Source organism: Serinus canaria, chromosome 1A (genome assembly GCF_022539315.1).
Source record: "Serinus canaria isolate serCan28SL12 chromosome 1A, serCan2020, whole genome shotgun sequence".
Taxonomy (NCBI): domain Eukaryota; kingdom Metazoa; phylum Chordata; class Aves; order Passeriformes; family Fringillidae; genus Serinus; species Serinus canaria.
The window spans coordinates 5,447,579-5,475,118 of record NC_066314.1 but is presented as its reverse complement, the minus strand read 5'-3'; the positions used below and the strand labels follow the sequence as shown (position 1 = coordinate 5,475,118).

The following is a 27,540-nucleotide window of genomic DNA, read 5'->3' as shown; positions in this document are numbered from 1 at the left end:
GACAGCTGCAATCCTGAGCAGATATCTATAGTGTTATTAATCTGCTCTGCTCTATATGTTCACATACTGTCCTCGTCACCATGGCACCTAAACATCCCCCTAGAAAGGCACAAAGCAGAGCTATCTTCACTAAATTCATGGTGATTCCTTTACGCCACCCATCCATCACAGCGTAGGACTGACTATACAGTGGATAAAAAAAAATTAAGTGCAAAGTCCAAATGAAAGAAGAAACCAGCACAACTTTCTCCAGCTGGATGCAGCCACCTGGTCTTTGATCTGAGGCCTCCATGGTGGTTAATCCGGCCCAGAGCAGAGTTGGATTAACTTTCAATTTCAAAATCTTGCCACTGCAGAAGGGACAGGTTTTAGCTCAGAAGAAATACGGGCAGCTCAGTGAGGATGAAGACAGTCTTTTAACTAAGAAGTCTCCACCCCCACCTCACCCTGTGCGGCTGGATCTGCACCTCTTCATCACGAGTTTTTTTGGTACATGCTAAATCTAAGGGACTTCAGTCTCACCAGCTTGTCACTTCTAAGGACCACAGTCCCACTGCTGCTGACTGAAAAGTAAATCCACGCTTTGCACAGGATGCAAAGAGGGAGGAGGAGAGGATCACAAATAATTTTGCTTAAAATCTGCATATGGAATAGAGAGATCCTTATAAATTTGCCCCATTATGCAAGGTGTAAGTGCTTAAAAATGCTTCATTAAAACTTATGTTCTTTTGAAATATTTATTTTCCTTTTAATTACATGTGAATTAGCTGGAAGAAGCTGTAGGGAAGCCCTCTTACTGACTTAAGCCTTCTCAGCAGTTTGTTAAATTCTAGCCTCAAATCCCTTGAGGGAATAGTGGATTCAAAGCAGCTTTTAATCATACTATAAGGAGGGTGAAGTAGTATGTAAGTAGGTCATAGAGAAAGCATTACAAGTGCATAGGTTATTGCTTTATTTAACAACTACAGTGTAACACACTTTTCAAAGCACATTTGCTTTTGCCATTTAAAAGTTAGAAGCAGGAATAGGGTCAAATGCAAAAAGGAACCCTTTCCATAAAAGATACTGAGATACGACTCAAGGAGAGCTTAGAGGGAAAAACTGCATTCGAATAATTTGGTTCTCAAACATAAATTATGTAGTGTCTATGTATGAATTAACTCTCCATGGCAGAGGGCAAGTGGCAAGAAACAAAAAATCCTGATTGTTTCACACACTGTTACAGGCTCAGCTCTATTATTTGCAACATTAATGTCAGATTCTTGACTAGCACGTGTGTAAAATAGTAACTTTTATTAAAAATTAAGGGAAAAGTGGAAGCTCTGATGTGTTGCTACAGTACAGAGGGAAATGGGGAGTGAGAGTGGCAAGTGAAACTGCATTTATTTTCACAGCATAAATCAGACAATGGCTCTAAACACTGCCTTAGAGGAGCTGCATTATTGCTGCCCGCCAATATTAAGCTTTTTCAACTGGTGGAGCATATGGCAGTTTTGAGGGAGGAACCTAGAATTTGGAATCAATTCTCGGACTTTAATCCTATTCCAGCTACAAATGCTTCCTCCTATCCCTCCTCCCCTCATTTCAGAGGCCCAGTTTGGCTCGTTTACTCTGTGTCCCTCAGTTTCTCCATCCATCTGAGCAGGGCAGATGAAGCAGTTCCACCTCACCTTTGCAGATTAGTCACCATTCCAGAAGCTTTTTAAACACAGTGCTACACACAGTTTCTCCAAACAACTCAACCTTTAAAAATTGCACACCTCTTCAGAGAAAAAAAACCAAAACAAACCAAAATAAACCCCCAAAAAGTTCAGCTGCAGAAGGCCAGGACTGAGCAAGTGACTTGTGTGTATGAGCTCACTCTGACATCACTGCCTGTGGCTTCCTCAGTGAGTGACAAAGAGAGTAGACACCCTCTTCCTTTCCAGACCCCAGAGCAAAATCCAGTGTGGAACTCACATCACATCCCCCCTCCAGACCCCCTCCTCACCCTATAATAATTGCCATTCTTCTAATCAACTTGCCCCCACATTTTGGGCCAAGGAAATGCTACTGTTGGAAGCACTTCAAGGGAAAGTTTCTGAATGACTTCACTCTCTCCCAAGCCTGCAAGGCAGTATGAAGAGAGTTCAAATCCTCTGCTTTATTCCCCCCTAAGCCAATGAACATGCTTGGGATTCAGCTTATCTCTGGCATCAAAGCAAGTTTCTAACAGAGGCAGCAGAGGCAGAGCTCAGCGGCGGGCGGTGGAAATTTGGAGCGGGCTCGAATGACTCCAGTGGAATCACTCAAGATCTTCCACTAATGCGAGGGGGAGCAGGAATCTGGTCCAGCTGGAGTTGCAGAATGCAAACGAGGTGGTTGCTATCTTCCACAAAGAAATAACCTCCCAGGCAAGCCATGAGCCTGGAAGTAGTGGTGTGACTAAGAGCAGGCAGTACAGCATTTTGGTTTGTGTAATGGGATGTGAGCCTACCTGCCTGTAAGAGAGGGGGCCCTTATATCAGCCTAATTCTTAGCAGCAGACTTCTGGAGGGGCAAGAAGAGGAGGGGGCATGAAGAAACAGCAAAGCAAAGCACATGAGCACTTAGGTAGGACTACAGAATGGTGTATAAATCATTAACAACTAGAGGGAAAAGTAGTTTCATTTCCTTGAATGGTAAAAAGTAATGAGTGCAATTCTACATCATTTTACCATTTGTGATTACCTGGAACAAAACTGTCCTTGTCAGTTATGTCTAATATTGGAACAAAAATTTGAATTATGAACTCTTATCTTTTCAGTAGGGATTTTGTATTTACAAAACCAAACACAAAACAGTCTTCCACTCATTTTGAGAAATAAAATAACTTGCATATAACTGAAATCCTTTTAAAAAGAAAATGAAAATATTGGTTAAAGCTGATCAATGAATTTTAAGTATTTAAAATAGTGCTTGTGAGGCTCCCTCCACTTCCGTAGGCTACTGTAGCTCATCAGTAATCTTCAGAAATAAACGTCATTTAAAATTAGTCCTGTGAAAAGGTCCCTCAAATTAAGCATTTCTAGAGCTTTCACTGGAAGCGCATTGATATTATGTAAACTTGGTTGCTATAGTAAAACTTCCCACTCACTTCTCTTTTTTTTTCCCTTCCTATTTTATACCAGTGATGAGGTGATTTCATCCCACTGTGGGTAAAGGGCCTTTGTTCCCTTTTGAGGGTAATAACTCAATCTTTCCTAAAACAATTAGGCAACAAATCATGGCATGGGGCAGATGCTACATGGAATGGAGGGTTTTTTGGAAAGGCCTTTAATTTAGAGGAACACCCTCCTTTGTGAACAGCACCAACTACACTGGACAGTCAATCATCACCCTCAGGTCCAGTCCTGCACAGGGCTGGTGCTGAGCAGAAGCTGCACAGGAACCTCTGCTCCAGCTGGGCTGTTCCTGAGCTCATCACTACATTTGGAGAATACTGAAGGAAGGCAGAAACAAGCAAATTTTTTCAAGACCGTCTTCCTGTCCTGTTGTTTATTTGCAGTCCTGTTGAAGAGCATTACTATTGATCCACAGGTGTTACCTTTGTGTAAGTGCTTTGTGCATATAGACACAAGACCCAAGCTTTTGTTGTCAACCCAGTCTTAACTTCGTAACAGACATTATTTTTTTCATTTTTCTTTTCTTTTTTTTTCTTTTCCTTATGGACTACCTTATCTTCTCACCTGCTAACTATCAGCAACCACTCCCCAAAAACAGAGAAACTGGGGTAATGCAAGCACTGGGCAGACCTGATTTCCTACTAGAGAGCAGACATGTTATTTATGCTGAAAAAAAGACACCTTTCCAAACAACCCTGGCAGAGGGAACTGAATATTCTTGGATTTGGTTATTATATTATCTTCATGTGAAAACCTATGACTTAAGAAGGGAGGAATCACACATCTGGTGCTCTTGTCTGTGTTGCTCCATCCTCACAATATGCACCTATTCCTTCAAAGAGCAGAGGAAAAATCCCACTGTAAAAAAATAAAACCTTCCTCCTTGCCATCTACACCCACAGGAGACACAAAAGTCTCTCCCATTTTATATAAATGTGAGTTTTCTGGAGATTTTGCCATTCTGGGGAGTCTGGTTATTGGGAGAGAGGCAGGATGAGGGAAGTAGATGATGAGGATGGTCTGGATCAGGAGGTGATGCTGGAGGGCATCTCCAACTCCAAACACCACGGGCAAAGGTAAGTGTGAAGTTCTAATGTGGCATCAGCAAAAAAAATATGTGAGTAAGGGACATCAAAAGAGATAAGAAGCCAAAAGGAGACTTATTTTTATAAACAAAATGTAAAGACATCTGAGAGGTTTATTACAATTGCTGCATTAACCTGCTGCACTCCACTTCTAGCAGCAAGATCCTTATGAGCTTAACCTTCATCCTCACATCTATCACGTGTTTTTCTTTCTTTTGCACTGCAAATGATTGGATTTCACCTTAAACACAAATTGTGACATCTTTAAGGTAGGAAATTTCACAGGTCTCCTTTTTTCATTTGTTCATGAAGTGCCTAGCATGCATGTCAATCCTCAAAAACAACAATCACCCTGAAAGTATGCAAAGTAGCTATCTTTGTTTCACAGACAGAAACCATTAACTATCAGACATGAAGGACACAAAGAAAAGGCTCCTGCAGTAATTATAAAGCATTTGGATGTGCAGAAAACTGCACCATGCCTGGTTTTAGTAGTCTGGGGGTTTTCCCCCTTAAATTAACAGTGTAAGAATTGCCACATGAGCCAGATCAAAAGGTCCACCTAGCACATGACCCTGACTCTGATAAGGGATGGAAAGAGAAAAAGCATGAATATGGCAAGTGATCCTTGACACCTGCCAGCAGCTGGTGGCTGAGGACTTCCTAGAATCAAGAATGGCATCTGAACCAAGATGTTTAACAAGCTCAAGTCACTGATTCAGTTTTCCCACAAATTCTCTGTCTGAGAGGAACATTGATGAAGTCACATGTTTATTTTTCCCAGAGATACCTGTTAAATGTGCTGCTCATAACAATTTCAGGGATTTGGGCCTCAGGACAACAAAGAGGAACAGTGATTTTCTTTTCTGAACCAAAACATTAAACCCAACTAAGTGTTTAACATACAGTGTTTCACTTTGAAAGGTCACGATAATTCATCTGCAACTTTTAAAGAAAAACTCAACCTGCAACTTTTAAAGAAAAACTCAACCCCTTGATACAAAAACTTCGTAAGGGACAAGTGCTGGAACCACGAGGTTCCTGAGGCAGGCATCTGGTTAGGCATTGTTTTGTGAGAAAGGCTCTTTAGGAAAGATTTTGGTCACTTTGGATTGCTTTATTGAGGGGTGGGGGTTAACTGAGTTTAATGTATGTTCATCAGCCGTGCACAGACAAATCTCCATATGATTCATTGGAGCAGCACTGCAGAACACCTGGTGTTGCCAATGCAGTTCTGTTAGTGTTTTGTTATTTTTAAAGGGGGTTACATAACTCTCTCATTAAAATTAAATGTGGGCTGAAATGATGCAGGCAAATTCTCAAGCTTCAGAGTGAGCTTCTTCCTCACAGTTTAGCAGAAGATAAATCTTTTTTAGGCAGAAGAGAAGGAAAATGAAATCAAGAGGTTGTACCATTGAATTTAGAGTCTCTAAAATTTTAAGTTTTCTGATAATTCTCTGTTTCTTCTCTAGAAGCCCTCAATCCCTCAGATGCTGACCTGCAGCTTCCAGGGAGGGCAGGTGCTGGATTTGAATCTTAAATTCACCCTGTAGCACAGCCATCCTATCATCCACAGGTATCTGCACGTGCAAGGTTCAATTTCCAGATGATCTGTTTCTGAATACCATTACTTTTCTCTCCTCTGCTTGTAATTTCCCCTGTCCTCTCTCTGATTTTCTAGATTTCTTTTTCCCCTTCCTCAAACTCTCTGCTCTCTCTTCCTCCTGGTGACAGACTGTAGTCTGGCATCCTCAAAGGCTGCTCTTGAGGATGACCTGCTGATTTGCTGCCATGGGAACTCCAGAGCAAGGACAGCATTTACCCCTCACACACCGAAGGGCACAAGCAACAGGTCCCTGTGCTGCCCTTCTCCTGGTTAAAGTTTGCCCTCCTCTATTTCACAAGAGGCATTAGAAAGCTGTGCCTTAAATAACCAGAGTGTTGCAGCCTCTCCAGTGTCCAGCAGCAGGTGAATTATTTGGAGGAAGGTGGAAAAATCTAATAATTGATGTGAGTATGCAAACTGCTTTCCAAAACTAGTGGGGGAAAAGATTGGGCAGCAAAGCATGAGAGTTGAGGAAAAACCCTCTCTCATGTACTGACAAAAAGAATTATATTCATATAAGTGCTGTATTTAAAACTTGCTTAGCAATTTTATTGATAATCTTATTTCTTTGAGTCAGAGAGAGTTAACTTAAAAATAGCTTGTTTTACCTGAATAAGGGACAAAGGGAACACATCAGCACACTGAGTATGCTACATGGAGGGATATAAGCAAGTAGTTCTCTCCATTCCTCCACCCCCAAACACAATTTTTGGGTGTTTTAATTGAAATGGAAGGATCATTTTTACTTGGCTGCATTTTACAGGGCAGCTTGTGATCCACGCTGTGTCAGCCTTGTCAGTGCACTGGCAGATTTACAGCCCCACAGTGCTTTCCTGCAAGCACAGGCTCATAACAGCCTAATCCAGTAATGGGGGCTTAATGCACAATATAATTTCACAAACCACCTAGAAAGTGAGTGCAAATCTGGGAGTCAGTGCTTTCCAGAAATGTCATTTTAGTCATTAGTTTAGAAATGTTAAAGATGGATCTGAGTGATATTAGCCCAAGGAATGGTCACTGATCCTTATACGATCAGAGAAAATAAAGTTGTGCGTGAGAACAGCTGAAATCCTTTTTACATCCTGCTCGAGCTGATTACTAGTTATGCTATCTCATCCTCAAGACTGAAGTGAGGGATGAGAAAATTAGAGTCCAGATCAAGATTTACACAAAATTTGTGAGAATTCCTGACTATTTCCATCCAATAAAGATAGTTAACCTTCAGTGCATCATTAACTTGCTGAGAACAGTACTAAAGCGACTTTAATTGACACATTTGCTTCTGCTGCAGGGTGAAATAACACAGAAGCAATACAAAATCTAAGAAAAAAAAGAAAAAAAAGCTTTTTGTCACAGCAAGAATGTTAGAGGGGGAAAACAAAAAAAAAAAAATCCCGTTTTTATTTCCTCTGTGAGGATGCCAGCAGTCTTGTTTCATAAACTCCAGTGATTCATCACCATCCCAGGCAGCCAATCATTCTGCAGGTCAAGTAGAAATGGGCTGTAGAGCCAGCAACTCCTGCTGCCCTGATAATGCATGTCATTCCAGGCATGGCGACATGCTTTCTCAACAACTGCCATTTTCAGTTACCTTTTCTATGGCTGACATACAAGTAAATGTGTTGGAAGCAGTAAAACAGTCATAGGAAAACAGTTGCAAAGATAAATAGCTCCTGCACGTGATAATCTCTAATGTCATTACAAAAGAAAGAAGGATGTGTTTTGAAATAGGGTTTCTCTCCTCTGAGAGCATCACTTGACTTGGGGGGGTTATGTGTGTGTGTGTGACTGAGAGGGGGGTTTCTGTAGGTTTTTTTCCTTGAATTAACATCCAGACATTCGTCTTGGTTAAGAGATAGAACTAGAGGAAAAGGAAAAAAATTCCCAAAACCTGACAACAAAACCAGTGCAAAACACAAAGACCCAGCATTAAATATAAAATCTTCTTGCAAGTCACTTGTGGAAAAGGTTTTGTACAGCTGGATTTTGTTTGAATTCAGTAATGCTCACTTTAAGAAACACAACTGCTTTAATTGAGGGAAAAGAAAAGGATTTTCTTCAGTCATTTCTTTTCAGTCTTTATTCCTTGTCATCTAACTTAAATTTCATGAACTCGTTCTTCAATAACTGTCCTCTGAATCATATGTAGTTGAATACTGTTTTGCAGATGGAAACTGAGTGGGAGTTTTAAGGGCACAGGATTATAGAAATACACAACCTCAATAAAAAATGTTTAAACTTAAGTACACACATGTATGTGTGCACACATATATATGTGTATTAGTAACAGAGCATGTGTCATTCATGTACATGTACCATGTGAAGTCCCTGTGCCTGAACACAAATGGAGAAAAAAAACCTGTTCCAAATAACAGTGCTGGAACCAGATTTCAAATGCATAAGATTATCCATATTAATTTATGGTAATCTACAAATGAATGCAGCAGAGACAGTACAGGTTATCCAAAATGGTACTTGCATTTATTGAGAGACGACCACAAAATATCTTCATGACAGATTTAGTTGCATCTTCTAATACCCCCTGAATTAATAACATGCAAAATACAAAGTACAAGCTATGTTTCCCCTTTGGAATGACTGGCTCTTGAAATGCCAAAGGAAAGCCAAACGTTTCTCTCCACACAAAGTCCTCCTAGACATCTTGCTTTCAGATTTCATCAACTTAGGTGTTTTCAGGGCTGTAAGCAGTGAACTTTCCATCAGCAGCATCTTCAGCTAATTAACCCTCCTGATTACAATAATTAGTATTGATTCACTCCTGAATGACTTCTTAAGTATTCAAGCACAATCTACACTTGCAGTAAAACTTCTAGATATGAATATTAATTGAACACTTGCTTTGTTTTTCAGCCCCAAAGGTATAGTTTGCAATCTTATACAGAATAGAATCATAGAATGGTTGGGGTTGAAAGGGACCTTTAAAGGTCATCTACTTCCAGCTCCCATGCCAGGAACAGCTTCAAGTAGATCAGGTTGCTCAGAGCCATGTCCAGCTTGACTGTGAATGCTTCCAGGGATGGGGCAGCTACCACCTCTCTGTGCAACCTGTTCCAGTGCTTCACCAGCCTCATTGTGAAAAATTTCCTCCTCATGTCTAGCCTGAATCAACACGGTTTTCATTTAAAGCCACAATCCCATGTCCCATACCAACAGGCCCTGCTAAAAAACCCTTTCCTATAAGCCCCCTTTAGGTACTGAAAGGCAGCTCTAACATCTCCCTGGATCCTTCCCTTCTCCAGGCTGGACAACTACAAGTCTTTCAGCCTGTCTCCTTAGGGGAGTTGTTCCAGACTGACTGTTTTTGTGGCCCTCCTCTGGATCCAGTCCAACAGTTTCCTGCTGAGGACTTGTTGAGGACTCCAGGCTTGGAAAAGATGCTGCAGATGGAATCTCATGAGGGTGTGGTAGATGGAGGGAATCACCTCCCTCGACCTGCTGGCCACCCTTCTCCTGCTGCAGCCCAGAACACAACTGGCTTCCTGGGCTGTGAGTGGACATTGCCAGCTCACATCCAGCTTTTCACCCTCAAGTCTTTATCTGCAGGGTGGGTCTCAATCCCTTCATACTTAAAATTTGATTACAGAAACATGTCAGTGTCATCCTCTCTTAACAAAGAAAGTATTAGCATGTTGATGATTGTGGCTCATGAATGTGATAGTAATTAAATAAATAAATAAATGCACACAAAGACTCCAGGCTAATAAATGAATTCCATATCCCTGTGGAAGCATGGAAAGCCACGTCCCAGGCTAAGATCTGTCTTGCTCTTTCTCTAACAGGTAGGACTGATGGTGTTCATGTTTTGACATTACACCTGGTCATTGCAAGAACAAATAACAACTCATGTAGAGTCTGAATTACCTCTCCTAGCTCTGTTGTGGAAACAGATGTTGCCAAGTTTGACAACTGCAAGGCACCACATTGATTTGTGAATGGGTGAGATTCAAACCAGGCAGCACTGAGGACACCTCCGATGCTCAGGCACAGGATCTCTAAACCTATGCAGTCTTTTAAAAGCCAATACTTTCGTTAAACATGCTAAGAAATTGCTTGTGTTACAGCTTTGCTTCACCTTCTTTGATGTTAATAATAATTGTTATGGCTCAGAAAGCAATATTTCAGTAAATATGCATAGAAAGATTTTTTTTTTTGAGTGGGATTCACACAAACTAATTCAAAAATCAGTCTTTGATGTGAATGCAATGTGAGAAAACACCCTTGGAAAAAAACAAAGTAATTTTCAATCCAAGACCAAAAAAAATCATTGTATCTGTATTTTATGAAACATTTTATCCAAAAACATAGAAACTCCAGTAAGTTTGGTAGGAACTCACCTGTGAGCAGAGAGCTTAGGGAACAGTTATAGGGTTGAATAGTCCTGAACAGTGGCGTTGGTTTTGCTGCCCAGGTGTCTGTTGGTGGCTGCTACAGAAGTGGCATTCACACTGCTCTGGGCTGTCCCTGAAGGGGCATTTCCACATAACTGAGAGTGGGGGACTCACTTTATTGCCACTCACAAAGGGCAGTAGCTGCTAGAAAGCTCAGGCTGCTGCAGCATGACATGATAGAAAAACAACTTTATAAGAGCATGCCACTGTTTCCACCCTCCAGTTCAGGCAGAGCAGAGTGGTTGTGAATGAGTTAATGTTTGTCTTGAAAGAAGTTCTCCCAAGGAAGTGAATTATGTCATGGTCCCATAATATTAAACAACATCCTTGCTTTCTTCATGTTTATGCACAACACACAGCATGCAAACACCTGATAATCCATAACCTCTTGGCTTCTCAAGAAGTATTTTATGTGATATTGCCCTTTTTGTTCACATAAACTCCTGGCTATTGATTTACACCATCTCAAGACTCAAAGGAAGAAGATACAATGACAAAAAAAATGCAAAACAGCATAGCAAGTATTCAGTCTCCCCACCAAATATTTTTGTGCTGAAATACATGCTTTAGAGGGCTGCTACCGATAAATCCTCAATGTCTTTTTGTTTTAATTAAGGGGTCCAAGAGACCCCCTCAACCCATATAAATCATGCACTAGAATCCAGTTTTTTAAAAAGCACAAAATCTCTACTATTAATTGATCAAAGCAAAAACCAGAAGCCACTGATAAATAAATCTTTTCTCTCACATAATCATTAAACTTATTGCTAAAAGCAATACATTTACTTAACATGTAAAGTATTTAAGGACTCTAAACAGTTTAAGAAACTCCGCAGAGTAATAACAATTCATTTTATTTAAGACATATGCTGCTGTCCAAGTAGTAACTCAAAATTTTTCAAAAGCTTTGTAACAATTTTTTCTCACAATGCATAAGGTTCATTTTTCAAAATTCAAACCCAAAATTGTCAACTGCTTTAATGCTAAGCGATGGTTCTTGAAACAGAAAGATAATTTAGGAAATGTCATATGAATAATTTGTTTGATTTGGGGATAGGAATCATTCAGGTAAATTATTCTATCTGACCTTAAAAATTCTAATGTATAAAATGTAATAAAAATGGAAAGTCGCATGGGCTCCCACTCTGAGAGCTGATTTATCATTTTTATTGCATTTTCATTACCTAAACAAAATTAGAAACAGTATCTTCAAAACAGCAGTTAAAGTTGATACGATCGGGCATAAAATCAAGCAAGGGCACATTTGGCAAGTATGTATTTCCCAGATTGACAGCAGTATTGTAAGCTTTCAGAATCAATAAGTTTTCTCGCCACAGTTAAAGGAGAGGTTAGTAATAAATCTGCAACTTAATGCAATAGCCATAATTGTGAGATACAAACCTCCCCCTCCCTGCGCTATTAGCAGCAGATATCCACTGAAACAACCACCACAAAACAGGCAACACACTTTATATTCTACTGTACACACAAAAAGATTAAGGGAAATGAAAAAGGGGCTGAGAAAAGGAAAGGAAAAAACCCCCAAAACAACCCAAATCGCCCCATCGCCAGGCATACATTAAGCTAGTTTGACAACACCATTGTTCAGCTGTCCCATTGTCAGACCAAAAGATGTATTCAACGCTACAATGTCTGCTAGCAAATAAACAAAAGACTACATTTTTCAAAGCGGGGTGCCAATTCCAGCATAATTCCGTGTGTGAGTGTGCGTGTGTGCGTGTCTGCGTGTTGTGTGTCTCTGAAAAGAGTAGTCGATGCTGGCCTCCCGCTAAACCTGGGAGCATTATTAGAGAATAGATGTGTAACCCCACATTACAGGAGTATTTAGGGATTTTTAAAGCATTTTCGAGCAGCAGAGCCTAGGTAAAGCATTAGTAACTATTTACATAGGCTAAGTGAAAATTAAAGTGGTATTTAGGGCACTAGCTCTAATATGGAGTCTCCCTGAGCTTTTTTCCATGCTTATTCCATGCCCAGTGCATAATAATGAAGCAGGCAGAAATATTGCAAAGGAGGTGATAAAAGAAATACCGGCTCTCCTTTAGGAAGGGAGAGAAAAAAAAAAAAAAAAAAAGGAAGAATAAATATATTTATTTTTTCCCCCTCCTTGCCCTCTCCGTACATTTGTCATGATACATGAAATGTGCGACCCGAACTAGTGGAAAATGCTACTTGCACCCAGCAATGCCTGTCTTTTCCTTTAAATAGGCAAACTACTTAATACACAGCACGGTTATAGTTGCAGCGGGCCCAGGCAACTCAAAAGCACGCGTTAAAACAAAGGAGACAACATACCTTAAAAGCAGCTCCTCATTTCTCATAGTAACAGCGGATTTGGGACAGCGCATGCTTTCTGCACCGATATTCTCAACAAAAGCCAGTTCAGAAGTGCGCTCAAACATCAATGCCACAGTAGCTACTCACTAATGGCTACTCTTTCTCTCTTTCTCTCTCTAGTCAGACGCTGAGTGGTGGAGCAAAGGGGCCCCTGCAGATTCACTAAGCAGAAATAATCCTCTCTGACAAGTTATGTTGTCTGGGCATATTTTACATTAATGCACTGTGCTGCCTATAGGGGTCTTGTTTGCGTTCACTCTAGCCTAGCTGGTGTTAGCTCTCCTAATTACCAGCCAAAAAAAAAAAAAAATTAGCAACATTCCCCCCCCACCCCCTGCTGTTAAAACAAAAATAATAATGTATATATCTATATATGTACACATACATATCTCTGTGTAGAAACTGAAAGGAAAAGGAGGGAAATCTATGGGCGAATGAGGAAAAGCTTTCCCCCTCTGGAAGGATGCATGCTTGGTATGGGTCTTTTGTTTGCCCTGCGAACTCAGTGAATACAGTGGCAAAGAGATGCTGTGGCTCGAGAGGCTTGTGCACTTTCAGGGAATTGGGTTAGAGGCTCTTTCTGGGGCTCTGGAGCCGCAGCTGGAGCGTTTGCTCTCTCCCTCCTTCCCTTCCCTGTTCAAGGCTGAGTGGCTTTATGGGACCTGCCAGCTCACATCAGAGGGATTGGGGAGTATTAATGCAGGCACCTGGGGATCTTCCTCAAGTTTTCAGTTTTCCTTGGCAATTTTAACCCCTGAAAAACACAAGTCCAAAATCCCTCCAATTTTGACCCCTCCCAAACACAACTTGGTTACCAAGTAACTGAGTTTGCTTTAACCCAGACCCTCATACTTGGCTTTGGCACAGTTCTGGCAGACGGGGAAGGATGTTGCATTATTCAATGATTTACTCACTTCCTATGCATGAAAGGAACTATAGTGTGACACAGATTTCAGGGAAACAGCCTCTTTGGCCCTATTTGGGAGATCTGCCATGTGATTTGTAGGAGCAGGTTGTGGTCTTCCCAGTTGCCAAGGTAGTCAAAGAGAGGTTTATTTTCATATTTTCACATCTTGGTTTCAGCTTCTGCTGGGTAAATCTTTAAACTATGCAGGAGGATGGTTCACTTTTTTCTTTCATTCTTTTTTTTTAAATTTTATTTAATTTTAATTTATTTTTTTAATGTATGTCAGATACTTGAGCAGGTGCTTATTTAGTAGACTGAAAAAGTCAACAAGTCCTTGATGCTCTTTTCAGTCAAAAGCTTTTCTGCACCACTGTGGCAGTAAAATGCATCTTAAAAATGACTGTAATTTCCTCTCAGGTCATGTTAACTTAAGGAGGTGCAAAACTCAATAAACACGAATTGTCCAAAATTGACAACTTGTCAGAAAGTCCAGTCAGGCTAAAAATTGATCTACACTTCAAAATTTGAATTCAACTTTCATGAGCTTTTGGCTTTCTCTGTGTCTGGTCCTAAGCTCTTTTCCTACATTATATACTACGGCCTTAAAATATACTGATACGAAATCCTGGTGCAATGCTACTGCTGCTAATTCCTTAACAGAAGTTGGTATTTAGGGGCTTGATCTTTAAACCTGAGCCTGGGAATGAAGGCAAAGAGAGAACAATCACCAGGATAAATACACTGGTAGCAAGATCTTGCCTTTCTGATGGCAGCTGTAAACTTCTATTAAGGTCATAAATTTTTTGCAACAGAAACAATCCTTTTGTACTACACTTCTCATTGAGCACTGTGAAACCTTGGGATTAGTTTCAGTCACTCAGATGTAATATTTGTCAAATGACTAAAAGACAAATTAAAAAACAAACCTGGACATAATCTACTTTTAATGGTGTAGAGACAAAGACAGCACCTTAGGAAGCATGGATATCATGAAGGACTGTAAGTTAAGGGAAGACAGGTTTCAATTTGCTTCCCTTTTCATCTGCAAAACATGACTGGGATTCTAGTTGCTCTTGCAATAAAAAATAATAAATCATTTTAATGATTAGCAAGTCAAACCAATTCCATGTTAAAATGTCATGATCCAAGGTCAACTGAGACAACATAGCTTGTACTTCACGCTAAAAATATCTGAACAGTCATGGAAGGCAGCCAGGAAAATACTCAACCAACATGACAAATCCCATACCTCCTGCCCCAAATACTAAATCCATTACTACCATTTCAGGCATGGCCACCAGCACTCCAGATTTGAGCTCCTTTACTGTTCACCTCCAAATGACTTGTGCCCAGCACAGCTCACCGTGGTGCCCAGAGCAGTCTCGGGCTGCTGAGGCTGATGTACGAGCAGCAGCAAATACCAGGGTGTGCTACAGAGCACACAGCTGAACGGGAAGTGTCAAACAGCCTGATGAACTGCTACAGTTTTCAGAAAATATGGCAAGGATCAGCATCTTAAGACACTACCAGCTGAGGGAACAAAGCTTTCTTTTCAGGCTGGAGCAGAATGGCTCACACAGAGCCCTTTGGTGGGGAATCAATGGGCTTCTGTTGGGAGGCTCCACGCAGTTGCAAGTTCTTGATCATTTCTGCACTTAGAAAGAAGGAGAAGCAGCAGCAACAGGAGATAAAGTGAAGTATTATGGAAGGACTCATCTACAGCCAAAGGAATAAATAAAAAAGAAAATTAGAAAAAAAGGAAAGAAAATCTACAAAGCAGTAACACAGACAGACGGAAAGAACCTACGCTTTCTATCACACGTAATGAAACGTCTGACAGAACAACATCTGCAGAGGGATCACAGCTGCTGAGGATGAGAGGGAATATAAGTATTATTTTTCAATTGTAAGATGTACTAAGCAGGAGTGCCTTTAAAATAATATGGCTAAAGGGAAGATTAAACCAGATGCACAGGGCTATCTGGCTTCTTTCAGGATGAAAGTCCAGCTGTGGGTTTCAATTCAACATTTAATATGAAAATTGATTGTAGATTCTTAACTGATATGCATATATTGCAGAATGCTCTACACAAATTAGATACAGTGGAAATTTAATAAATTCATTGCCCTGTATTTAATGGAAACCCAAACCTTCCATGTATGGCCATGAGTTTGCTAAAGTAATTATGTCATGCTGCAAATCCTTGAAAGGCAACAGGAATAACAATCATTGACACAAGCAAAATGATCAAAACTTCAGAGGCAAATCAGTAACAGCAACTAATTTATGCCAATTAAAAGTGTTCCTCCTGCTCTCTACTTCTAGTTGAAATTATTTCTTGACCATTCCATTAATTTACAATATTTTAAAAGTATTCAGAAGCTCAAAATGTAGTGGTCTTTTCCTACAATATAAAAGTCTTTCTACCAGCCAAGAGATGGACTAGATTTCATGACAAAGAAATGGTGGTCAAATGTCCCGGACAATGGACCAAAAATCATGAGTGCAATCATGAGAGGAATAGAAAGCTTTGATTCATGTCCCCATTTTACCAAGTGTCCCTGTGTCAGATCTCATGCAAACCAATTAACCTCTTGCTCACTTCTCCATCTTTAAAATGAAAAAATCCAATAAACTCCAGAGCAGTGTGACCATAATACAGAACAATGCAAGATGTATAAATCAGTGCATTATTGTGGCTTGCACAAATATTTAGAATACCTCTTCTCTTCACAAGAGGTACTTGCAGTCTAAGTCAGTTATCTGCTGTTCTGTGCAGTTATTTAGGCTCAAATCACATTTGTTTTGTATAGGTGTGAAAAGCTACACTTTAATCTGATAGCATTTTACTGTTTCAGGTGGTTAAATCCCACCTTTGAAGCTGAGCAATTAGTCTAAGCTAGTCATCTAGGGTTTCTCTTTTGTCACTGAGGGGAGATTAGTTATACTAAAGAGCATTACCACATCTCTCCATTGACTACAAAGGGATTAGATCCCTAAATTTTAAATGCATATACCAGGCAAGATGAATCCCATGAAGTGCTTAAAGTGAAGGTGAGAATTCCCATGTTCCTGTTTCAGTATCCCCAGCATGTGTCCATCCTGGTGCTCCACAGCACTGCCCAGCCCTGGGCACCCCAGACACCCTGAGCCTGCCTGGCACTCCCAGGGAGCTGCAACCTGCCTGCAGGATGTCTGCAGCAATCAAACTGCACCTGGGCAAGGCTGCCAGGTCTGAAACAGACTGATCCTGAGGAGGGGAATGAAGATGCTCAGAGGGTTGGAGCACCACTCCTGTGAAGTCAGGCTGAGAGATCTGGATTTATTTCCTAGTGGAGAAGAGAGAGCTCCAGGAAGATGTTACAGCGCCTTCCAGTGCCTGAAGGGGCCCACAAGAAATCTGTAGAGGAACTTTGAGCAGGGCATGTTGTGATGAGACAAGAGAGAATGGCTTTACACTGAAAGAGGCCAGGTTTAGATTAGCTATTAGGATGATATTTTTTACTGTGAGGGTGCTGAGGCACTGGAACAGGTTCCCCAGAGAAGTTGTAGCTGCCCCATTCCTTGAATTGTTCAAGGCCAGGTTGGAAGTGGCTCTGAAGAACCTGGCCTACTGGAAGGTGTCCTTGTACATGGCAGAGTAGTGGAACATGATGATCTTTAAGGTCCTTTCCAACCCAAACCATTATGTGATTATATTCATATGTTACACCTCTGCAAAGTTTGAAGTAGAAAGGAAATTGGCCTCAGCTTCAGAAATGGAATCTTTCCAGCATGCTTTCAGAAAGCAGACAGTTCATTTAGGTATCTTCTCCTAAAATCTAGAATAATGAGCAATTCATTGCCTGCAGCTTTTGTGTTACTGGAAATAGTGGAACACAAGCCCAGGTGTTATTGTTAGAATCATTTTACTCTGGATCGCTTAATTTAATTGGTGAATGTGAATAGCAAAGAATTTTCTGTAACTCAAAAGGCTGTATCTCATCACACTTTACCCTCTGCTCTAATTGAAATTTTTGTTCATTTTTTCCTAAAACAAATCATCACATTTTGTCTCTGCTTCCTCTGTTGATTTTGGGGTTTGATTATACAGCCTTTAATATAGTTGCAGATGGGAGATCAATTGTCCTCAGCTCCAGCAATCAGACATCTCATCTGCTATTTCTATGAGTTTCTATTTCATCTAGTTGCCATTTCTACCAGGAGAGCAGTAACACTGTAACATTTGCTATTTGTATTATGGACATGCATACAGGTGGAGGTGTTCCTTTGCTGTTCCAGGCTAGGAAAACACAGGTCACAGAGACTCAGATCTTCACCTCTAAGTATCTAAATACAATTTCATGGTGATGCCATACTGATCAGCTTTGGGCCATTAATGCAGATGTGGACAGGTCTTCAGGACAGGTACTACCTCTGTATACTTTGTGTGTTTTAAACATACTCACAGCATCTTTGTGCTCAGGAAAAGGAAGATTAGTCTCAAGCTCTTGCAGTAGAGATACAACAAATCACTTTTTTTTTTTTTGGCAACAAAACCAGTCTAAAATTTGCCCCATTTCCTTTTGTCTGCTTTGGTAGATATTTTAGATTATGTGCCTAGATTTTCTGTCTGAGTCATAGGGGTGGCAATTACTGTTGGTCTGCATGCTGCAAAAGGTCTTTTCTAGTGCTCTTCACTTGGGAGTATCCAAATAGCATCATGAAAATTAAATAGCAGAGACAGAAAACACAGGAATACAAAATGCTGAAGATTAATACTTGGTCAGCAGAGGAATAAAAAGTTTTGCATTTAAAGCATATAGCAGGACCCACTGCTTGTCTGCAATAGAAGAGGTGTGTGCTGCCTCCCTCGAGCATTCAGCAGCATTCAGCTGACTCTGCAGCTCAGCATCTGGGAGACAGAAGGAACAAACCTCTCCTATCTACTTAAAAAAAGTGCTCCCTTGCTTCCCCAGCCCTTGACAGGGAAGGGGGAAAAACTCTCAGTTTGTGCAGTTCAAAAATTCTGACAGAGAAATGCACTTCAGCGTGTTTTTTGAAGACAATACATCACTTAAAACAACTTACAACTGGCCAGGCTGTGGTTTCAGACATGGCTACTCTACAAAGGAAATAAAGTATTTGGAAAGATCTACATGTCGTAAGAACATCTGGCCTGCAACTAAAGGGAAGGAGGAGAAAGCTGATCAAAAGAGTGAAGAGTAACAGAAGAGGCAACAGAGCACCAGATCTGAGAGAAGGAGAGAGAAAAGGCAGAGAGAGAACAAACACAGCTGGTTACAGAACCATTTATTTTCTGCTTTAATTTAGAATCTATTTAAAGCATAAGCAAGACCTGCTCTGTCTAAACAGGAATATCTTTATTTTGCTCTTGTAGTAATGCCAAGATCATGACTCTAATGATGTGGGATATCAAGGACCTTGAGTTCTTGGGAGCACAAGCTAAAGAAAGTGAACTTGCACAATATATACAAATGTATGAGCTGTTTGTATTAACACATATCAATGAACATGGAAAATGTTAATAATTACAGATGAGAATTTAATGGCTACTCGTCCTTTTAAGTAAAATTAGAAATAGAACCACATTTAACATTTTTATTGAACCTATTTTAAAATGATCTTATGGTGCTCTACACAGGAGGTTCATTTCATACATCCATGAAATGCATCCAACAAGTAGGGATGAAAGTGGGTATTTAAAAACAAGCTCTCACCAGAGAGACTGATGCTGAACAGAAACTCACATGCAAGTAAAAAAGAGAAAGGAGTCTAATTTCTGGGATCTGGCATCTAAACACGTGGATGCATCTACCAAGAGAACATTTGGCAATGAATGGGAAGTGGGAATTGGAACTTACACTGTCCTGTGACACACGTCTAACATGAAATAAAGACTTATGGGGAAAACTCATCATCCACCAAGTGTCCTGAAAAGGCAGGTAATATGGTATTGTCCTGTGTGGAAGGGAAACAAACTGCAAGTTGAATGATTCAAATCAGATGAATTGCTCTTTGGTTGTAAATACTGCTTGAGAATGCTTGATTCATTACTTTGTAAAAGTCAGATTTTCTATTTAAAAGTGCTCTGAAGGGAAGGAAATGTATCACTTCTACAGAGTTGCCATAAAAATAAAATTAATAGCTACAAAATAATTTTTATTATTTTAAAAATGAATTAGCACAGAGACTTGTTTCCTCAGCTGTTATCCTCACTAATGAGTTTTATTCCATTATTGAAGAATAAAATCACCACTTTTTTTTATTCCCTCAACTCTCTACCTAACATTTTTTGTTCAAAAGATACTCTTCCTTTCTTCCTTTTTTGTCTTTAAAAATCTATTAACATTGATTAAAATGAAAGAGCTGGGATATAAATCTTCAGTTAGATTTACAACACATTTTTCTTTGACCTTTCTCATGTCATCTGACACTTGACAGTTTTGTGCGAGATGTTAAAAAATGACTAGCGATTTTTCGTGATCCTAAGTGCCCAAACTCAGAGTTTTGTAGGGCCTGTAATTCAGAGTTAAGATCTTGCGTTGTGGGAAGGAAGAAATAAATCAGACTCTGTGAAAACACCCAGAAGATGGATGCATTTCAAAACCTTTGATGAAAATTCTGCACAAACTTAGATTCTAAGCCTAAGGAATTCCTTAAAATGTCAGAGCACAAATTTTTGAAGAAGGAGGTATCTTTATTTAAAAAAAAGCATCTTTATCAAAGATCTTTATGAGGGGATTGAATGCACCCTCAGTAAGTTCTCAGACAATGCTGAGTTGGATGGGAGTGTTGATCTGGTGGAGGGTAGAAAGGCAGAGCCTGGACAGGCTGGATTGGTGACCCAAGGCCAATTGTATGAAATTTGACCAGGCAAAGTGCAGGGTCCTGTCCTTGGGTCACAACAATCCACACAGCACCACAGACTTGGAGAAGAGTGACTGGAAAGCTGCCCAGTGGAAAAGGACCTGGATTTGCTGGTCGAGAGAGGCTGAACATGATCTAGAATGTGCCCAGGTGACCAAAAAGGCCATGGGCATCCTGGGCTGTATCACAATAGTGTGGCCAGCAGGACAAGGGACATGATTGTCCCCTCGTGCTCAGCTCTGGTGAGGTCACACCCTGAATCCTGTGATCAGTTTTGGGCCCCTCACTACAATAAAGACATGAGGGGCTGGAGTGTGTCCAGAGAAGGGAATGGAGCTGGGGAAGGGTCTGGGCACAAATCTGATGAGGAGCAGCTGAGGGAGCTGCTGGTATTTACTGCAGAGAGAAAGAAGTTCAGGGGTGACTTTCTCACTCCACAACTCCCTGACAGGAGTGTGTAGCCAGGTGGGGTCAGGCTCTTCTCCCAGGTAACAAGGAACAGGAGAGAAAACAGCTTCAGGTTGTACCAGGGGAGGTTGAGATTAGATATTAGGAAAAGCTTATTCACAGAAAGGGTTATCAAGCATTGGACCAGGCTCTCCAGGGAAGTGGTAGTCACCATCCCTGGAGGGATTTAAAAGACCTAGAGATGTGGGATTAGGGGACATGGTTTAGTGGTGGGCTTAGCAGTGCTGTGTTAATGCTTTGATTTGTTGATCTTTTCCAACCTATATAACCTGTGATTCTAAAGTCAAATTTGTTTTTATTACTCTCTTATGCAACTAAAAAATGACAGATATATTTTTTTAATAGTGAGACAACTGGGGAATGTTGTTTAAGGATATCTTGCTGATATAGAATGTCAAGATACAAAAACCTTGCTGAAGCAATGAAAGCAACACAAGAGGTTGGGTAAGTCCACTCACAAATAGGTTTTTGCCTTGGCAGATAGGCTGTGCACAGTTGCTTGAATCTTTCAGAGGATGATGTAAGAGTATCCTGAGCCACAGAGTGAGAAAATTCAAGAAAAACTAAGCTCTCTCAAAAAGGTCTGATCCCAGTTTGTGATCAAACTGGATCCTAATTCTGAGTCCCAAGGTGGTGTACTTTGCATGCCAAAATTCATTGTGCAGCCAGTTGCTTCAGACATCCTTTGGTCTGATTAATGCCATTAAAGTTTGGGAACTTAACAAAGAAGCCCAAAAACACAATCCATCCCCTTGGACTTCCAATCCAATTCCACTTCAGCCCACCATGGATCTCCCTCTGAAGAGGCAAGAAGCATAGGTGAGCTGGAGTCAACCTCAGCATCTCAGCTGAGCATAAATGACTGGATGTCAGGCCTCTAGGTCTACTTTTTCTAAAAACTCTGATTCTGGAATAATATCTAGGCAATGGTTGCATACATGGCCATGGCATCCTGTCTTAAAATAAGCTGTGCAGTGATGCCCATGGTTCTTTCTAACCCTGCTGCAACAAAGATATATGTGAACTACAGATGGACAAGTGGCAGCTCAAAAGACCCTTGAGATTGCCCTCTGTGAAAAAACAGGAAATACAAGAGACTCATCCTCAGACACCTTCCACACCACATAAAAGCAGTGAATGCTTTTCATTCAAAGAAAAAGGTGTAAGATCAGCCACATACATTTTATGTACCACCTCACCATAGCCAAACACCACCAGACTCTAGCATCTTATTTCCCAGAATCAGATAACATTTGTCAAAAAAAACAATTTCTGTGTCATCAGCAGTGAGTTTCTCACAACACATACCATGTTGCTCACATGACAGGCTCATGGAGCCCCAGGAGACTTTGTGAAATGAAATGGCTGCAGAGGGAATGACTGGAGGCCTGAAGGGGCACACAAGAAAATGAGTGATTTGCCTAAATTCCTCTGCAGCTCTGCAGCATTTCCAGTAAGGAAATGCTGCAGAGCTGCAGAGGGATCTGTTCTTTTGGGATATCTGGCTGTGTTCTTGAATCATTTGGCACAACCCATGGTCAGTGCACACAGCCCAGTGGGACCCTGTCCACATTCAGCCCTTCTGTGCTAGCAGAGTGCTCAGTGCTTCAGCAAAACCTGTGCTCTGATCATTACAAGTGCCAAGAAGTCTGTTAAAGTGTTTATATATTGCAACATTAAATGCTTGGTAAATTGCCACATCATTTTGTGCTTTCAATGCTCTCAAATCCACATCATTCATCTTTCTCCTGCAAGGCCAAGCCCCGCCAAACTTGCTGAATGCACTTAGCTCCAAATTAACACCCTGTAAAAACAGTTCCTCCCTTCTTCTCAAATGCTGTTATATGTAAAATCTACACCCAAAGTTAATTTCTTGCTGACCTTCTGCTGATTAATGCAAATTAAATTACATGCTAATTGCCCCAAATGGTTTGCATGCAGCCCAGAAATCAGTTCTTTTTGATGGTGGTAAAAGATATTTGGGATTTTTTACACAGTGGTTACATTAAGCCATTGTTAGTCTCACAGCATCTTAAAAAGTCAGATGGTTTTCTGGCACCCTTTAGAAAGCAAGGAAAAAAACAACCTAGGAAAAAACATTATTAAGTTCTGATCCAGTCTTGTAGAAACCTCACTTGTACCTCATGGGAGGAATTTTATGGCTCGTTCAGAGCTCAGGCTCCAAGATGCATTTTACAAAACCTTGAGCCAGTTTTGTTAAACCCGTCACTCCCTAATCCCCTTGTGCTTGTCAGCAGAGCACACAGGCACTTGATTTTGGACGTCTGATTTGATAACGGGTGGGGGAAGAAGGGAGGGAAACAGGGACTGCTACTTTAGATAGATCCTACAATATTCTGGCAATTTAAGGGAGAACAAGGAATATTTCAAACAGTGATGCTGGGCAGAGAAGCTCTTAGAAAGGGGCTATGTATTGTGATCCAGGGTGTCAAGGTTGTTTTGGTACCAAGTCTAAATCGCAGTCATCAGACCGGATGTTTGATGGTTTTCTGGGGCTCTGGTTGGCATTTGGCAGGGGGATCAAATGCAACAGCAGATAGTGCTTAGACCCTCAGCAGTCCCAGGAGTGGCTGATATCTGCATTACAAATGCATTTTGCATTTACGTCCAGCAGAGGGGATAAAAAATAAAATTTGATTGATGCCATGAGAAAGCTGGGGAAAAAAAGAACCCTAACCATGGTGTTCTCCAAGAGAACAGTGTCTTCTTCACAGGCACTGCCATGTCACACTCCCCTCCATAGCTTATCCCAAAGGAGGTATACAAGGTTATGCCCATTTTATAGAGGAAATAGTGAAATAAATTGGCCCAATTTAGAATGAGGCAGTGCTGAAAACTGATTTAACTGGGAGAAGATGAAAACATCCACCTGAACACTCAAATCTGAGGAGGATTTAAGCCCCCTCTGTTGTATCCGTGGGCAATACATGCCCAGACCATAAAAGCACCCACCAGCTCCTCCACATGCTCCCAGCCACACAGAACATACCTAGCCAGGCAGCAGGACATGAGACCTGGCAGTAAACAGCCCAGATTCCACAATACCCAGGCCCTTGCTATTAGATCATAGCAAAGACAAGGGAGGTTAAAGATACACACCATGGTTATTCCTGTTCTACTCATCCGAGGAATGATCAAGTAGGACAAACTGATAAAAGATGACATATATGTGGTGAACCTTAATGGATCTGACATCTAAGAATGTTCATTCACTTGATTTTTTTTGGTAGTGTTTTCCATTATTGTTCCAATTTTAATACAATTTCTCCCTTCCTTAATATCCACGTCCCTGTTTGACCTGATTTTGGTAGCAAGCCTCCTGCTTTCTTAGATGTTCTTGAGTTTGACTTCTCTTAGAAGCTGAGACTGCCAAAATCCCTGCCCCCTGCACTAAAGAGAGCACAATTCACTTGATTTTAACTGTGAGTTCAAAGAAGCCTAATAAGCAATACCTGAGCAATACTCCTCAATTTAGAGATTAAAGTGTGGCCACCCCCACCAAGAGCTCTGCCCCACAGCACCAGCCCTGAGGGGTCTGTGCTGTTGAGTAATGAAAGTATTCCCTCTCCAAAGTGTCTCCTGAGCAGAGATTGTCGTGTCACACTCCGTTAAATTATGTGTGATGGGTCTGTCTCTAGGATTACTCTGTAGAAGAGACAGCGTGGAGGCTGCCAGATTCATTAAACATCTTCAGTGGGACTTCATGGGGGCCTTTCACTTACCCTGAACAAACAACAAACACACCCTTTGTGCTCAAGAACAAAGGGAGTTTTTTGCACTTTTGTTTGATGTCAGTCACAACTGGAGATTAAAGCTTCTGCTCTGTGGATTTCAAAGTTGTCTCCCCCCTCCAAAGCTGCTCCTCTCACTTTTTGCTAGGCACTTCAAAAAGGTTTACAGCTATAAAAACCCAAACAGAACAATATTAATAACAATCAGCTTCAGAAATGCTACGTATTTTTGGCATTTGAATGCATTTCACTCATAGATACAACTGAGAAAATGAAGTGCAGTAGTAACATATGCAGGAGCTCTGTTATTCTTAATCACGTTGCATCAGGGACTGGAAAAGTGGATTTGCATAAAGGAATTTGTGTGTTAAGATTGAAGCATGGTAGGCTCTGACCCACTGAAAAAAGATCCATCCCTTCTGAATCTGGATTTGGGGAATAACTCTTTCGGTTTTCCAGGCAAAGGATGCAAATAGGAAAACATATTAAGGCCCCACAAAACCCAAGTCATGGCTTCTCTTAAAGCCCCCTTGGTCTGATGGGAGTCAGAGATGGATGTTCAGTAGTATATTCTACAGTTGGCTTAATTTTGGATGCCATTTCTGAGATGTGCAGTATGTACCTGTCACTGATCACCCATCTTTCAGAAAAAGCACCCTACACTAAGCAGGAAGATGTCCAGGGAAAGGTTACACCTCTTGTCATCTCAGGGACAACCCAACAAACATTCCCATCTAACAGGGGAACTTCAGCAAGAGTCCACCACCCCTTCAGGAGACCTAAAGGGAAACAAGGAGAGCTGCTCTAAAAGGTGCAGAAAGAAGAGTAGGTATTATCCAGTTTGGGAAAGAAACAAATCACACCAGGAAATTAAAAGCGCCCTTTGGAATGTCACAATGAGCAACCAAAATGAATGCTTTGATTGTATAGGAACCTCTTTCTCACCTCTGATCTGTAATGCTTAATAATTTTGATGAGGAGTGACAGGAGTGAGTGACTGATGGAAAATGCCTTTCAAAGCAAAGGACTAAGTGTTTATACAGTTTATCTGGGAAAAAGGCTGTACATTTTAGTTCTCCTGGATCTAAAGCCTCTTTAAGGACTGCATGAGAATGATTTCATGTTTCTTATAATTTTACCATAATCCATCAGTAAGGAAAGAATGCCTCTGCTTCCCACCTAAAACAACAGATTTTATGGAACATGGTTTGTTGTTTTTTTACCCCTCGAGTCATCTTTCCCTACTGCCTTTCAACTAGGTCCCTGTTCAGTCTTCTAGATCTTTCTCACATTGACACCATACCCCTTGTACATTTATTTCTCAGAGAAGTTGAGCCATATGAGTTGTTACATGCTATTAACCAGATGCCAGAGCATGGCTGATCAGAAAAAATATAGAAATGTGTGCAGTGATTTAAAATATGCCAAACCAGAGGTTAATAGAAGCACATAAGGATTTGATTTCTCATTAAATGCCCTTTCTCTTCCAGTCACATTTAGAAGTGTTGAAACTATCAAAAAATTGTGATATTTGGAACTTCTTCTGGGGCCTAACACAAGACTTTCAATAAATACCACAGGAAACTTTATAAAGCTGAGCAATTGGGGGATGATTGGTCAAATTCTATGAAAGCATGATTTTTGCTTACCAGTTCTTGCACTGGTCCATCTGATGGCACCCAAGTATCTTATGTACAGCATCTGGGTTTTCTGATAATGCTATATAAAGAACAGGCTACAAAACATATTTCAAGTTCTTCATGTTTGATTCTTTAAGAGAAGACTATAAATTTAACAATTGATCAGAGGCACACCTTACTTCAGTTGCTTAGTAGTTCCAGTGAAACTGGAACTAATTCCAGTGAAACTGGAACTGGAATTAGATAATGAAATTCTCTAATTATCACAAGCAGTAGTAAACATGGTTAAATCCTCGATTTTATGTCAGCATACTCCCTTTTGGACATAAATTATGCAGAAAGCCTCACCAAAAGTTATGAGCTGATGTGTATTGGTAGCACAGTGCCTTAATGCACAGCAGCCTTGTCATTAATATTAGGCTTGCTTTAAATAATGAAACAAAAATAAAAATGTTTCCCAGAGGACACAAACCGTAAAGATGTAAAGTTGGAGTGTAGGCAAGAAAACAAGCTGTGAAGTTCAGAGCATCTTCATAAGCATTAAACAAGCAGCCAGGGGATGTACTTGAGGGGTTTCTATTCCACAGCAGCTTTTCCATTCACTTCTGTGAAGTTTAATATTGGAGTTGATCATATTGAAGTTCATTGTTACAATCTAAGGCAATTTTACTATATGCAGATCACTCTCATGCTGCAGGTTTCTTCCTGTACCAGAGTGTCTTATCCTCCTTTTTCCAGTTCATAATGCTACACTAGGAAGGAGAGAGGGAAAGATTCTGCTAAAAAATGGGGACAGCTGTTCTAGGTATGGGGTAGGAAATGTGCCTGGACCCAAGTTGCCTATTGATGGTAATTCAGGGAGGGCAGATGGCAAGGGGAAGAAATGAGAGCACACACACAGTGAGGGTGGTATCCTGACCAGTCAGGATGAAGCCAGGGAGGGTGGACAGATCTGGTAGGACAGAAATGCTCAGAGACCCCACCATCTAAATGCTTGCTGAGGTGGAAGTACAGGAGTGCCAGCAGAGACATTTTGCAAGAAGTTTTCTGAGATCACGTCTGACTTCTCTCATCAGCTTCGTCAGCTCTCATTGCTTCTACCCCACTGCACTTCTAACCCATGAGCACAGGATACTCACAGAATAGATGAGAGCTGGCACCCCAAGTTCCGTGCATCACCAGTGCTTGGGTGGCCTTCAAGGCTGGCCAGGTGACTGTCCCCCTGGGCTGAAATGCCTGTGGCTAGAGGGCATCCAACTGCTCTCTGTTTTATCAGCTCTCAGGGCTGGAAAGAAAAACTT

At 40.8% G+C, this 27,540-nt stretch overlaps 1 protein-coding gene across 3 annotated transcripts in view; it reads right to left on the bottom strand.

The window, feature by feature from the left end:
• The window catches only part of CELF2 (CUGBP Elav-like family member 2), a 376,846-nt gene that overhangs the window by 245,072 nt on the left and 104,234 nt on the right, over window positions 1–27,540 (bottom strand). Inside the window, exon 1 of one of the 3 annotated variants that reach the window (XM_050984875.1) lies at window positions 12,560–12,778. The exons of 1 other annotated variant lie outside the window; for it this stretch is intronic. In XM_050984875.1, coding sequence (XP_050840832.1) covers window positions 12,560–12,666 — 107 coding nt within the window. In that variant the 5' untranslated portion in view covers window positions 12,667–12,778. Of the gene's footprint in view, window positions 1–12,559; window positions 12,779–27,540 lie in introns of those variants that run through there. One more of the 3 variants, XM_050984882.1, reaches the window with a different exon arrangement.